The sequence below is a fragment of the Artemia sp. Qi Xiang Cuo genome, chromosome 9 (genome assembly GCF_049724085.1).
Source record: "Artemia sp. Qi Xiang Cuo chromosome 9, ASM4972408v1, whole genome shotgun sequence".
NCBI lineage: Eukaryota > Metazoa > Arthropoda > Branchiopoda > Anostraca > Artemiidae > Artemia > Artemia sp. Qi Xiang Cuo.
The window spans coordinates 56,807,497-56,823,416 of record NC_142802.1 but is presented as its reverse complement, the minus strand read 5'-3'; the positions used below and the strand labels follow the sequence as shown (position 1 = coordinate 56,823,416).

At 36.3% G+C, this 15,920-nt stretch overlaps 1 protein-coding gene across 1 annotated transcript in view; it reads right to left on the bottom strand.

The window, feature by feature from the left end:
- Positions 1 to 14,311, bottom strand: part of su(r) (dihydropyrimidine dehydrogenase su(r)) — a 73,167-nt gene extending 58,856 nt beyond the window's left edge. Inside the window, exons 1-3 of the mRNA XM_089094751.1 lie at positions 14,189 to 14,311; positions 10,307 to 10,457; positions 7,215 to 7,384 (exon numbers count right to left, since the gene is read on the bottom strand). Coding sequence (XP_088950877.1) covers positions 7,215 to 7,384; positions 10,307 to 10,457; positions 14,189 to 14,254 — 387 coding nt within the window. The 5' untranslated portion in view covers positions 14,255 to 14,311. The remainder of the gene's footprint in view (positions 1 to 7,214; positions 7,385 to 10,306; positions 10,458 to 14,188) is intronic.
- Between the last annotated feature and the right edge of the window lie 1,609 nt (positions 14,312 to 15,920).

The following is a 15,920-nucleotide window of genomic DNA, read 5'->3' as shown; positions in this document are numbered from 1 at the left end:
GCTTTAGCTCAATATAATTAATGGTAAAAGTGCCGGAAACACTAATTTCATTTTTGCTGACTACCCGCCTGCCTTCTCCACAGACACTTGTATATTTCTCTACGCTTCATTTGTGGAAACATCTCGGGTTGGTAATTCAAATGTTCCCCTCCTACGAGTTCTTGAACGAAAAACCAATCAAGAACATATTCATCACTACAATATAAAACATCTTCAGTATATTCCCGCAAACACTTCCTATTTGGAACTCTGTCAGTTAACACTAAGAACCGAATTGGGTGATCCGATAGCAATTTCAAAAGGTTTGGCTGTGATTACATGCCATTTTCGTCCCATCCTTCAACAGCAAGATGTCTACTAAAAAAGTGGTATTCACTTGTCCTGATATTGACTGCTATGTTAATACTCTTGGCCCAAGACAACAGGGCAATGGAATGGACTATTACAAAGGTCACTCGTCAGTGTCTGGTTACGGTCTTGGCAGCTGGTTTGCTAAGCTGTTTCGCTCTTCACTACCTCTGGCTTGAAAATATATTCTACCGGCTGCGACAGGTTTTGCATCTTCTACACTATACGATTGGGGCTCTGGCAAGGATTTTAACAAAAGTGCTTCGGAAGATCTTAGGTCCAGTGCACGAACCCTTGGCGAGAGATTAAAACAAAATGGTAAAGGTTTAAAAAGGTCAAGAAACAACGCATCCCTCATCAGTCTCCACTCAGGCCGGAAACGAAAGACATCCCTTTTGTCAAAGAAAAGAAGGAAAAAGCCGACACGTAGTGTAAACAGAAGTCCCAGGAAGAATAGAATTGTCAGATCGAAACTAGATTTCTTCTCCTAAAATGTCCTACCTACCGCATAAGGATTTTCAACCTTCAATCACCGCCTCGTTGAATCTATTCAATGCCGAAAATGTTGATTTGAGTGTCAAGCATGGATACTATGAACAATTTTATCCACAACAACCCCTCTCCGATAATATCCACTTTCAAATTTATTCTAATGAAGACTACTTTATGGACATGTCTTCAAAATTTATAGATTTGCAAATGAAAGTCCGGAAATCCAATAATGCACTGCCAATTCGGGCCGATGGGATATCCTATAAGAATTGTATATTACATAATTTATTTCGTCAAATTAGTGTCTACATCAATGGAACGCTGCTGAGCACAAGCAACAATCTCTCAAATTATACAATCTATATGCAATTCATTCTGATGAAACACAAGTCATACAATGAATTGAGAGGCACCTACAATGTATATGAATATATTACTAATACTTATAGTACAGATGCACTTAAAAATGCTACAACTAGTGAATTACATCTAGTTGGAAAAATATATCATGAAATATTTAATATACCCCAATGGCTGCCGCCCAATGTTAAAGTGGATATAAAACTAACGCTTGCACCCTCCAATTACATATTGAGAAAAGAACTTGCTGCCAATCCTGATGTGAGTCTCTCCCTCACCTCAGCAATACTTCATGTACGCAAACAACAGGTCATGAGTTCTGTTGCTTTGGCCGTGGAAAAACTGAGAGCCAATGGCAACAATATTAAACTACTTGTTCCTCATACAATCACCAATCAACGTCATATTGCCATGGTGTCACGCACCTTCACCGATTCATCCTTTATCAATGGCGAAATTCCGTCGAAATTGGCTTTGGCATTTGTAAAGAGTGCCAGTGCAATTGGATCATGGACAGAATGTCCACATAAATTCGAGATGTTTGGACTTTCATCTCTTGTGTGCAAAGTAAACGGCATCCCACTCTACAATCTATCTTTTGATAAATCCTATAGAACATTGTACGAGTTGACCATGCAAACCCTAGATCATGACTCTCAACTATTTGAAAATGGTATAACCCAAGATATGTTTGCTAAAACACATGGTATCATTGTATTGGATTTGTCGGGTACACAGGATAGGAGTATAGTACGTACGGGGAGTGTGCGTTTAGAGTGTACATTTGCCGACCCATTGGCAGAGAGTATTGCACTAATCTCACTAAATCAATATTAAACCTATTGGGAAATCCCTCCCGAAGGCAGTGTTCTACTAGACTTAGTGCCATGAACACCAGTCAAATAATCAATGTATTTAATATGGACCCCTACATGTCCCAGTACAAATCCTATTGTCTGCCCTCGGACTTTCTTGAGAAAATTCAACGTGTCAACAATGCCTTGATTATTGTTAATAGCAGTCCGTCGACTCTGCTGACGGGTCATTGGCTGTGCATCTTTCAAACAATGAAGACGATTGAATTTTTTGATCCTCTTGGTCTACCCTATACATTCTACACACCTCACATCAGCTACTATATTGAGAGCAGTGGGAAAACTATTATTCAAAATCGGAAGAGGGTGCAGGATCTAACGACTAAGAGCTGCGGCTTCCATGCTCTACTATATTTTGTGTTCCGATGTCGTGACTATACTTACAAGCAGTTTCTCCACATTTATGTTGACAATCCACGTCTGAATGACTTTCTAGTGGAAAATATCATCTCAGACCTATATAGTATTGATTTCAGTGCCCTAAGAGTAAAGTGCTTAAAAAATATATGTGAAATTGTTTATTAATAAAATGTATATAGATATTCAACAATGTCTTTCAATCTCCACTTTAGATTTCTTCATCTTCGATGTATAGGCAACTGTCGTAAACCACTAATGCTGGTAAATCATTTGGATTCACTGTATATTGATCTTGATTGACTGCAAAGTCAGGGTCACATTTTCTACAGTACAATGTAACTTCACTCTTGTCATATCTCTTTGTATAGTCAATGATACTATTTGCATTCATATTATGAAATTCGCGAGTTTCAATCTGTCTATTTGAAGCAATATCACATACAGTGTTTTCAAATGGAGAATCACATTCTGTAACAGCAAAATAAAAATCACTTGTCTTATAATCATAGTAGGAGGTTCCGTCACAGTCAGACTTTTGAAACCAGATTGTCTTGTTACCCCAACAGTCTAATCTTAGACCCGACTCTTCTTCCCAGACTAATTAAAAGCCACGAAAATATCAATCACATATAAAAAAACTAAAATTACGTTTGGAATTCTTTCCAATCATAGCGGGGTCAGTATTCTCCCACTGATCGCATTTATCATGGTGACGATTGGAGCACAGGTGCCCTCTAGGATGAGAGTCACACACCTCCTCAAGACATGAATTACATCCGTTAATTTGTACTGCATAGCCTCTATGTAATTTACAAGGATTACATAATTTACACTTTTCACTATAGTCATCAATAATTATACAATTCTCACATTGATTCCAACTGCCAAGAGTGTACATGCACAATGGACATATATAGAACATTTTTCGGTTTCCAATGTCAACTCATTCACAGCTAAAACGAAACTGATCCTCTTCGTTCGATAAATTCAATGTGAGGGACATGGGAGAGGAGTAGCTCTGTGACGTTACCTCTTTCGAATGATGGGGGAGCCATCTACATTGAATCCATTGGCAATGTTTTCAAAAGTATATCCACAATATGATTCTGCCTTGTTCCAATTAATATATCAATAAATTGAGTATAAGCATTTGAGTCACATCTTAAAAGTTTCAGGCAAGAGACCCCTGGGGGGGGAATCACTCCTCATAATATTGTCAAGTGTTCCCCGTCAATAGAATATACTGCGCTGAAGATATAACTTGAGATAAATCGTCATCCAAAATCAAATGTTTTTCCATAAACACTAGATTTGATCTAATTATCTCTTTCTCAAATTTATTCATTTTTTCAGTCCTTTAACTCCAACTGCTGACTCTAGACTGACCTTGATTCGTTAGTTCTAACCAGAAAAGCATGTACAACTAGTGATAAAGTTTATTGTCTTCAATATCTTTCACTAATGCACTTAAAGCACATTGAAGTCTATTCACATGTGCTATATCAACTTTTGCGGTGAAACATAATTGATCCTCCATTTTAAATTTGCTCAAGGATATCACATATCTTGCATATACTGCATCCCATTCCAGACAAAGCCACGATCCTATTGTTATTTCCACCGCAATGTTTGGTGCTCTTGTACTATTATCAGCAACTCCACTATCAACTTCTAATAGTGTAAACAGTCCACTCATCGCCAACACACACACAAATATATATCCAAATGAGTAAAGTCAAAACTGTTCTCACTCCTTTGAATTCTAATCACCGACTAATAAAACTTGAGAAAAAAACCCGTTCCTTATATTCACTCCGCTGCTAATGTATAAGCAGCCCTCTGATTGGCTGAGAAGGAGGATGTATCCGACTCGCTGATTGGCTGAGAAGGAAACACGTGATCTAACTGTTTCCGGGAAAGTCATAACATTTTGGCTCGAGAGCAACAACAACAAATACTATTTCTGGACACCATGACATTCGCCTCGAGCATGTACATGACCAAAACAACAACAAATACTATTCCTGGATCATAGCATTCGCTGAGAGCGTGCACTTACAACAACAACAAATACTATTTCTGGACACCATGACATTCGCGAACGATTATGCAATCAAGTTCTCGGAAATTCACTTCCCCCTCGAGTCCTAGATCAATAACATTGCCCCCGTTAGAATTCAATGCGCATGTGCAACCTTCGTTCTGGAGTTATTACACATAGAAACATCAAATAAATCGACCTTGGAAAAAGAGGTCATTGACCCCATTACGTAATCATTCTCCCTAGGGAGGCTATGCCCTTATTTGGTGTACTGACAGAGTTAGACTAAATTGTAGATGGCAGCAGGGGTGAGGGATGGGGCTGGTACCCCCTCCTCTACTCTAGTATTAGATAGTATTGGTTTATTAAGTATTACTATATTATTGATTATTAGTGTCAGTTTATTTCAGTGCTTAGATTATAAGTGGTGAACGGTAAATTCTTATCACCATTATGAGTTAATACTTATTTCAGAACGGTCTGAATTTCAGTATCAAGTAAATCTCATTGAGTGGGCCCTTAGGCTTATCTATTTCATGTATCTTTTGTTTTATAGATAATTAATTTTGAAATTCATGAAATGGAGCTTGACTTATTACAGTTCACTAAAAAAGGTTCAGGAATAATGGGGATGGTCTAACTACAACTAACAACCAATAATCAAATAGTTCGTAGCACAGCTACAAACAATAAGCAAATAGTTATTAAATTCCTCTATAACTAGCAGCTTGACTAGGTGGCCTCAGTTAGTGACCTAATTTGAAGGCACCTAGTAAAAGCGATGCAATTTCTATGTATTATTTTCTCCATCCACTCCGTATAGAATGGGAGGGGGGCGTAAAAACTTGAGAGGGGCTCATTTGAGTGGAAATTAAAAGTTCTAGTGCCCTTTTTTAGAGTTGAAAGTGATTGCATACAGATATAATTTAAAAAAAACTAAATTTTCTCGGTAGCAGTCATTATTAATAATGGGACAAAAAAATTATAGTAAGGAGCACTATCAAACAGTTCGTGGTAACGAACTGTAAGTAAGGAGCGACCCGGCTCAATGCTAACCGAAACTGTAGAAAACGGAATTTTGATACCAATAGATCCATCAAAAGAATCAGATTTTATTGCTGATTTCTCATATATAAGTTTTATCAAGTTTAGTCCTACCTATCAAAAGTTACGCGCCTGAGAAAATTTGGCTGATTTTCGAAAAAAGGGAAAAAGACCCCCTAAAAGTTATAGAACCTTAATGAAAATGACACCATCATATTCAGCGTACCAGAGAACCCTACTGCGGAGGTTTCAAGCTCCTATATACAAAAAAGTGGAATTTTGCATTTTTGCCAGAAGAAAGATCACGGAAGCATGTTTATTTGTTTGTTCTTTTTTTCCAGGGGTGATTGTATCGACCCAGTGGTCCTAGAATATCTTGGGAGGGCTCATTAGAACGGAAATTAAAAGTTCTAGTGCTCTTTTTAAGTGACCAAAAAAAATGGAGGGCAACTAGGCCCCCTCCCACGTTCATTTTTTTCCCAAAGGCATCCGATGCAAATTTCGAAATAATCGTTTTTTTCTACAGGGTTAACAATGTGAGAACTGTGCCTTTCAGGATTACTGAATCCCCCGACGTCTTCGGGGGGAGGACTGAAGTCTATGGATTCTATCCGGTAGTAACATATAGTATTCGTTATTAGGAAGGATACAGACGTTTTCAGAGGGGATTTTTTCTGGTATTGGGGGGGGGTGTGGGTCGAAGGTTATGTGGGAGGATCTTACCATGAAGGGAGTTTTCAGGACATTGCTATGAAGGGGGTGCCGGATTTCCCAGCATTATTTAAATAAAGATCAGAAATTATATATAAAAAGACAAGTTTTTTAACTGAAAGTAAGGAGCAACATCAAAACTTAAAACGACAGAAAACATTACGTATATGATTGGGTTCATCCCCTAGTCAATACCTCACTCTTTAAGCCAAAGATTATTTAGTACTTTCATAAGAGCTATTTATTCTAATTAACGGCATTTGTGATTAACGGGTCATTTTTAAAGAATTGCAAAATTCGAACTTTAGCTTAAAGAGTAAGGTATTGACTAGGGGGCGAATCCTCTAATATACGTATTAAAAATATAGGAATATAGAGGTTCGTTACGTAAGTTAATTCGTAAGTTACGTATATTTATTACTAATAAAAACGTTCCTAAATAAAATTAAACAAGTTTCGAAAAAGCCTTTTAACCACATAAAATTAAAATTAATATTCATTTTTTTTTAATTTTTCATGTACGGTGAGCCAAAATCAAAACCTGCGTTAATTCAAAAACGTTCAAAAATTAAATAAAAAAAAAGTTTTTTTTAACTGAAAGTAAGGACGACGTTAAAACTTAAAAAGAACAGAATTTATTCCGTATATGAAAGGGGCTGTCCCCTCCTCAACGCCTCGCTCTTTACCCTAAAGTTTGACTTTCTCACAACTCTATTTTTTTTAGTAATAAAAAACTTTAGCGTAAAGAGCGAGGCGTTGAGGAGGGACAGCCCCTTTCATATACGGAATAATTTCTGTTCGTTTTAAGTTTTAACGTCGTTCCTTACTTTCAGTTAAAAAAACTTGTTTTTTTTTATTTAATTATTGGAAAGGTTCTTTTCCTTGGAGATTTCGCCTCGCTGTGTCGCTATATAACAAAACCGTATTCTATTTCGCTTATTTTTCTAAGTACACTCAATGTTTCCTAAACGACTTAGGCCTACCTCCTCTGGTACGGCTCGAATATTGGTGAAACCTTTTCTAAAAACCACAAACACGCGTTTTGCTCCACAACGGAGTGATGATGTGGCGCAGTCGAATGCAGTATCTCCAGCACCCAAAACTATAACACTTCCATGTAAATTTGGTAAAGACTGTTTACAGGCACACATATCTGAAACAAAATTTCTTAAGTCTCAAATCTACCCAGCTGCATATAACAAAGAATAACACAGAATGAAAGATAAAACAAAGAGAGGAAATATAGGGAACCAATGCTCCCGATAAATTTATTTTTCAATTAGGATTCGCTTGGCCCAATAATTTACGAACGTAAGTTTCAAGCCTTTTGGAAACAAAATTGGCCCTTTTTATGGCCCCCATACCCTTCCTATTGTTTCGGTAGCCTACGTTCAAACCCCATCACTAACCTTTTTTTTTCAATTAGAGAGCCCTTTGTCCATGTAGTTACTGATGTAAGTTTCGATCTAATTAGACGCAAAACTTTTTTGGACCGATTTTGAGTCCTTCAGCAACTCCTTCCTGGTAAAGATTTGATGTCTTTGTGGGCACATGAACGATCAAAAGAAGTTCTAAAACGACCGGATAGCCAAAATCAAACATGCCCGCTTTTTTACTGCACTGTTAATTAAATCTGTGGATAATGAGTTTCGACTATTCTGATGAAAACAGCTACCAGAAAATTTCTGTCCGAATTCATGAAGGCTACGGAGGCTAGGGGGATAAACACTAAAGGATAGAAAAGGTAGCAAAGTGAGTGCTGGTCACCCTCCGATCATTTTCAGGAATAAGAGCCTCCTTAGTTTCAACAACCAGCCCTTCCATATAAGTTGGTTTTATTGAATTCGGGTACAAAATATAAATGCCGAATATAATTAGCATGGTTAACAAATACGATTTGATTGAAAGACAGACTAGTTTACATTGTTATTTGACAATCAGCACTTTATTGAGATCCGAAAATGATAAATGTGTCTTATTTTGCTTTTAATTTAAACAAATTGTCACAAAAAAAATTTGAAAAATAAGGATCCATATTAAAACCTAGGTCGAGCAAAAATAAAGTCATAGAGCACTTCAAACTTTAAACAAATTGAAATTACTACGAATGAACGAATGAAACCTAAAAGAATTGAATTGAATAATTACATAACATATACAGATAACAGATACTGCTATGGATAAATAGTTGAATCCTTAAAAGTAAAGAAATTGAAATGAACAATTAGATCGAACTTAAAACGAACACGAATTGCCTCAAATAAGAGTTGGCCAAAACGCTCCCTTAAACCTTTCAAGGGCAAAGTCATTTTCGCTTTACTAGAAACGAGACATATTTAACAGTCGCCTTTTGTCATTAAAAAATACTAATAAAGAAAATACCGGACAAGTCTAAAGGAAAGGAAATAATAACTTTTTAGAGTAAACATATTCTTGTCTTTCAATTCCGCCTTACTCTTTGAAAAGGAGACTTTTTATCCTGAAAATTTTATCTTTGCTTCATTTCATCCGAAAGTTAAGAAAACTGATTCCTAAACCCAGATTTTGAACTTCAACTTCAGACTGTTCTTACATAAAGGGCCTTGTATTCTTGGCGAATATTTTGAATTTGTAACAGATGGACGCTCTACAAAGAAAATTCATTTATTCAAGCCATCAAGTGACTATTACATCCAGGAACGACAATTCACGAGAATGTAAGAGAGAGGCACTTGTGAGAATGTAAGGGAACGATCTTGTTGCTCTTTTGACTTTTCAATAAAAATAGCCCAAAAAAGGCATTTTCAATAAATGTGCCGAAAAGAGGCATTTCAAATGGAAAAACCAAAGAATAGGTATTATTTGAAATACGGGGGGGGGGGGCACCCCACTACAACCATCACATACACACAAAGTAGCCGGAAAAAAAATTTCTGTGCCAATGTAATGCCCTGCTTTTGAGGACAAACTTTTTCTATTTCATTCTCTAATTTGGTCTCCTTGACCCAAGGATTTAATGAAGTAAGTTTAGAGCTAATCGGGGAATCATTTTTCTGGCTCTTTTTCATTGGCAGTTTTACGGGAGGGACAATTCAAATAATAAATAAAAAAACAATCAAACAATAAATTATTAATCAAATAATAAATTGAAAATGATTTTGTTAATAAATAAAATTTTTGTTCAAATTCGGCCTGAAAATTTTGTGGGAGACGGAAGGAGGGCGCTATTCAATATTTTTCCACGGGCGCATGAGAGGCCAGAACCGCCACTGCCCTTTTTGGTGTCTATTCTTGGGAGAGGGGGAATCATGCCCCAATTTCTTTTTTTTACAATAGGTTCCTCTTGGGCCAAGTACTTGCGGCTGGAATATCCAAACTTATCAGGGACGAAAAGTTTTTTGGCCCGATTCTGGGTTCAGACCACCCCTCCGCACCATTCACAACAAAATCTTTAATCCTTTTGACCCCAAGAACGATACCTGAACGTTTCAAGCCACTGGACAACCAAGATAATACTTATAAAACCTATAAAAGCTATCTGTAAACAATTGACAATTTTCATAATTTAAGACCCTTGTCCAACGAGTTTTAGGGCCATGTTATCCCAAAGGCATATTTATTGGATCTTGGACTTTTCAAACAAGCTTTTTTCCAAATTTGATAAGACGTCTTGAGGGTTTACAGGGACCCAGGTAGCAAGAAAGGCCATGATGATGGGGCACTAGAACTTTCAATTCTAGATCGAAAGAGCAACATTCAAAGATTCTACAACTACCCCTTTTGTACAAAATGATCAGAGAAAAAAAATTATGCCTCTTTACTTAGGCAGCGCCTAAAAGTGAATTTTTATATTTTCTCAGTTAGATTTCAGTTGTAAGACCACACAACATTTGTAAAATATGATACTTAGAAAGAAACACGGTGCATATATTTTACAATCCTAGATCATTAATAAGGTCTTTCGATATTTTCCAACTTTGTTTCACTGTGTTAAGGTGATTTTCTTTTTTACAATAAAAGAAGGATTAAATAAAACTATAAAATAAGTGATAGTATTAATATAAAATTTGTGATAATAGTGATATTAGAAACTTACTTGGTTTGCTCCCAGCTGATACTTTTGGTAAGAAATCCTTGGAAGTAAAGAACCCCATATCTTCTGTGAGGTCCTTGAAAATTGGGTCTCGTTTTCCATTAGGTAATCCAATACCAAGAAACACGGCTTTATAACCGTCATCTTTCATTCCCTAAAATAAGACAAATATTGGTAAAAAACTAAAACTGATCTGACTTTTACAAAGAAGGAGACTGGGCCTTACCTGCAGGAACACCATCACCCGAATGTGCTTTATTTTTTTTAGAGTTCATCGGCAACGCCAAACTCTGAAATAATTCCGTTCTGAACTTGACAGTTTCAATTCCTATGTAGGCAAAACGGATTATCACTTAACATTTCCAGAATGCTAAATTACTTTAACTAAGCGCCCATTTTCCCAAGAAAGGAAGCAGAACTCATGCGCACCTCGCATCCTAGTGAAAAAAAAAATCATTAGTTCAAAAAAAGGTGGTTTTTTCCATCCAGCTCTACTCTGGTCTCAAGGCAGAGTTGAAATAGAGCTCTTTGTAAAGTTCAACCAGATATGAATAAGAGGTTGATGGAGGCGAAAACATACTTCGTTTAAGAAATCCGGCACGAAAACACGGGTTCAGATGACTTCCATCCAGCTGTCATTCCCGTGGAAGTGAGTCATAGGTACTTAGTCTCGTTTTTGGCTTTAAGGTTTTCACTTCATTTCCTGTATATTCACATATACTGTTATACCATGGTTCATACAGCTGTTGTTTTTTTTGACACAAAAAGGCTCCCACATAACTGGTGCGGCAAGTTGCATTCAAAGGATTGAGTAGGAAAAAAATAAAAACTTCAGTTGAATTTTCAAAGGAGTTTGAATATTTCAATGAAGGTAGCAAATTTTTCCTGACGCGTGACGAGCATGCAACCAAAAATAGATAAATTTGACGCAAACCCATGAAGACCCTATCAGTGTCAATTAATGGTTGCAATAACACTGTGGGTGAGTCAACTAATGAACTGAATACAACAAAATTGAACAACAGAAATTAAAAGACTAAAAAGACCACAAAATGATCGGGCTTCTGTTATTCCGCAGAGTAATATTCACAAAAAAAAAAATTGAAGAAATAAATATCGAGAGTGCGGTTTTTTAAGGTCAATGGAAATACTGGAATTTCCTTCCAATTTTTTCGATAGCGCTGAGAAGGGAAGGCGGTTATCCTCCCAAAATATTTGTTTTGTTCGTCCAGGTTTCACGATGGCCTTAAAAAACCCATTTTCGATCTTTATTTCTTTAATTTTGTATTTATTATGGCAAGCCAATATGGTTTAGTTTTCAATCAATTTTATCTTCATTGGTTTTTTGCTGCTTTATCTATTGCATCAAAATATGTCCATACACCCGATATATCTCAATGGCATGGGAAAACGCGTTGTTTGTCAGACAATTGTTACTGACCGTTTGAAATACCCTGGATTTTCACGTGAAGACGCAACTTCATGAAACACGGATTACAATGTATTTGCAATGGATTTCGGTTACCCTTAGGCAACAATTTTTGCTGAGAAAAGAAAATATATTTAATTTATTCGTGACCTAGGTAAATATACATTCCAATTTCGCTTGAAGAAAATTTAATTAGCACACACGCCAAAAAAAGAAAGCCAGAAAAACAAAGAAAAAGAAAAAACAAGAGAAAGGTGATTAATCGCTACTATAGATTTTCACAAATAATGGGGCAAATTTTTTAGAATATATCCTATTCAGAACTCAAAATGATAAAGCACATGATTCAAATAACAGAGAAAATTTGACATGGAGATAGATTTCTAGTTTTTATAATAATTTGCTAACCGAAATGCATGCAGTGGGGAGAGAATCAAGGGGCCAGTCCGCTTCTAAAATCCTAAATTTTCCCGAATTCCGGACACTTCTTATTCAAATTATCAAATAAAACTTTTCTTTTATTATTAACCCCTCCCCCTCCACAAAATATTCTTGTGTGCTTGCCTGTGTACCAATCATTTTAGAAAAAAGATCCTTTGGCGTTTCCTTAAGAATGTTGGATTTTCATTAGTAGATTTTAATCTGAACGTAGCCAAAGTCGGTCTTGAAAAACTATCAGACGGCTAAATAGTCGTCGAAACTTCAATGTAAGCCAAAACTTCTTTTCTCATTTTGAGCCAAAACTCCTTGTTTTTAGACGGTGTTTCTCAGACTTATAACTTTTTATAAGTTTTGCGTCACAAAGTACGGTTCATGAAAGTATGGATGCACTTTATTAAACTTTTTTTTGGTAGGCCTACACGCATAAAACAATAATAAAAGAGCAGTGCAGATTTTGATAATAAATTACAAATAAAAGATCTATTATTAATAATAAAGAACTTGGATCAACAAAGAAGGATAGCATTTTTTGTTCTGAGACAACAGACCGTCAGAATTCGGCTCTCCGGTTGTTAATTTCAATTCCAGTTCCCGTCGATACAGGGTATATCCCCACCGAACTCCATGCGATGCGTACTCCCACCAAACTCTTGTCACACCCCTGTGGGGACGCATATCACACATTTTAAATATAAAGGGGAAACACTGGTGGGAAAACACTATTTCAGATATATCCTTTTAAAGCAAATGATTATGCGCTTAACACTAAAAAACCCGTACACGACGCAGTCAATTCGTATTCGCAACTGTTTAGGCCCGTTATTTTACACTAAGATCTTACATCTAAGATCTCACATCTTTCTGCAAAGATTTCCATTCTTTTAACTCATCTTTGTTCTAAGATCTTACAGCTCACTGATGTTAGCAGAAAGTGTGCTACCATATAGAACAATGATGCGAGAACTTTGATGATATACTCATCATTGTTCTCAGACCGCTGATGAGAGCAGAATGATGAACGACGTTTGCAAAAGAACGCCATTAGATGTAAGATCTTAGTGCTAAGATTTCACTTTTAAGCGTTCTTTGTCAAAAGAAGTAAGATCTTAGCACATAGATGAGTAAAAGAACAGCCCTTTTGTATATTTCAGGCCGAATAAAACCGGAGAAAGGAACAGCAAAAGTGGCTGCTCAGCGATTTTCATTTAAAAAAAAAATGTTAAATTTGGGAGTGTGCTTATCCGTTCAATAAACAAGTAAACTGCACCAAGCAGAAACTTAAAATTTCTTAGTAATAATCTTAAAAAATGAAAAAAATGAAAAGGCTATTAAAATTTTGAAAAGTGTTCATGCGAAATTCCGAGAACCTGACAAAAATCTTAGATATAGTAAAAAAAATTTAAACCAACAAGTGGACAAGCTATTAGGAACTCGAAAACTATTACTGCAAAATTCGGAGAACTCGCCCTTGGGTGAAGCCAAATTTTATCACCTGAACTTTAATTTTAGGAGGCCCGATTTCAAGACACCTAGTAGTAAAAACATAACTGCTTAGCCCTTAAACAGGTAGGTTGATTTACATGCACAAACCCTATGGGAAGAAGGGTTGGGTTGGTTTTTATACCTCTTGGAATTTCTAGAATGTTCAGTTTTTAACAAAAATGGAAAACATTTTCACAAAAAAATACATAAATGAGAAATCTGGAAAAAATTGTAGCAAAAATTTTTTTTGGCCTAATCCAGGATGCACTCTAAACCTAAACTCAGCAACTTTAAATTCTGCGATACTAATTAAAAATTGTTAACCAAAATTTGAATACCATCTATAGTATGCTCAGCACGGCACATGTAGCATATTTGAGATTCACCTCAGCCTAAATCTATGATAAAGTGAAAACGGGGAGACAAAAGAAATACACTGTAACAATGCTTCACAAACAAATTTATATCTTTGCAACTAACACAAATCTAAAGATCAATCGAGTTTCTAAAGATAGACATTCTCGCCGTCTTACCTGTAAAGTCAAATCTTCAACAGACAGTCTTTTCTTGTGGACAATTTTGACTCCAAGGTCTTTCATGAGTTCAACTTCAAAGTCAACAACGTCAAATGGCAGTCTATACTGTGGAATTTCTGAAGAACTGTACAAGGGAAAATTTAATGAGTGTTCAATCAATTTTGACAAAGGCGAGGTATAGAAAAAACTCGTTTAATATTTATAATTTGTCTACTAAATTAAAAAAAGAGTAAAGTTACACATAAACTCTAACCTAGGGTGGCTATTGGACAGCTTAGTAGCAAATGGAGAAAAGATAAAGAGGGGGAGGGAGAAAGAGAGAGAGAAGGCAACAGAAAATGGAGCAGTTTCTATGGGATTATGAGTTTCTTCTTTTGCACACGATTGTCACCTTAAAGTCAAAAATATATTAATTTAAATACGCGTAACACGACATTTAAAGAAGCGTGTGTTTAATTTGAACGCAATTTCACGGACAGAAGAAACGTTTTTTTTTTTTTAAAAAAAAAAAAGGTGAGCTGAATACTTGGCCACTTAAGGCCATTCTTTTCATCTAGCGACGACAGTCCCAACTGCTAAAACGAGATTCAGGTCGTGTAAGAGCCGAGCTCTTCTTTCCCTTCCCAAAAATGATTATAAAGGGTTATACAATAGATAGCAGCATCATCAATACGAGTTACCCTGGAGTATGGAATATGAGAGTTCTGGTCAGTAACTGCAGTTATTAAAATCTTCAACCACATCAGGTGTGTTAAGAGGATTTTCGAGTATTCAAATTTGTCATTGATACAACCCCTCCCCCCAAGTAGGGTAAGAGGTACCATTTCTACGAGACGTATAGCAATCTCCATGTTACTTGCGTACGCCCCCGTACCAAACATGTTTTTCTGGTAGGTATTCTATTCTACAGGGCATTACACCTTTGCCAAGAGATTTACGCACTTTAAGGACAAGTTTTTCTGACGTAGATTTCTAGTTCATGATAAACAAGTTTTTTTTTAGGTTAAATCCGTGGTCATTCATCTGTAACTTGATTAGTATGTTTTTTTTTTTTAAACTTGGCTAATATGTTTTTAAACCTATTACTACGAACGCTACATGCATTCTATTTTTGGAGCTAGGAGCGAGATTGTGTGATGCTATCAGACTGGTTTCGTTTCATGGGTTCATTAATAGAACGACTAATGTTTTTGAAAAGGGTAATTACTTCTTTAGTTTACGAGATTTGCAAATTTTTTGCGAAAAGGTATTTGCGTAAAGGTATTGCGATGGTTAAGAATGCCTCACGGGTAATTAAAGAATGGGATGCTTGCATCAACAATACAAAGAATATTCTCAGATACTTAATAGATTTGACGCCTACAATAGAAATTGGTAGAAGGTATTCAATAGCTTAATTGAAAAGTAACGATAGAATGACATTGTGACTTGACCTAGCTTTACCTCGCCGATGTGGTCTGTATAATACACAAGTGATGATTTGTACAGTGTTGTCAATTTTAAATAGTTTAGAAATAAAAACAATTAACAAGAAATGGCTAAAAAGTGTTTTGAGGGAGTTGAGTTGCACGAGGGTTCAGTTACATACGGATTCAGTTACACGGGGATTAGTTAAATGGGGTCGAGTAGCACGGAGGTTCAGTTGTACAGGGTTTCGGTTATACAGGGGTTCAGTTACATGGGGGGTTCAGTTGTACGGGGTTTCGGTTATACAGGGGTTCAGTTACAT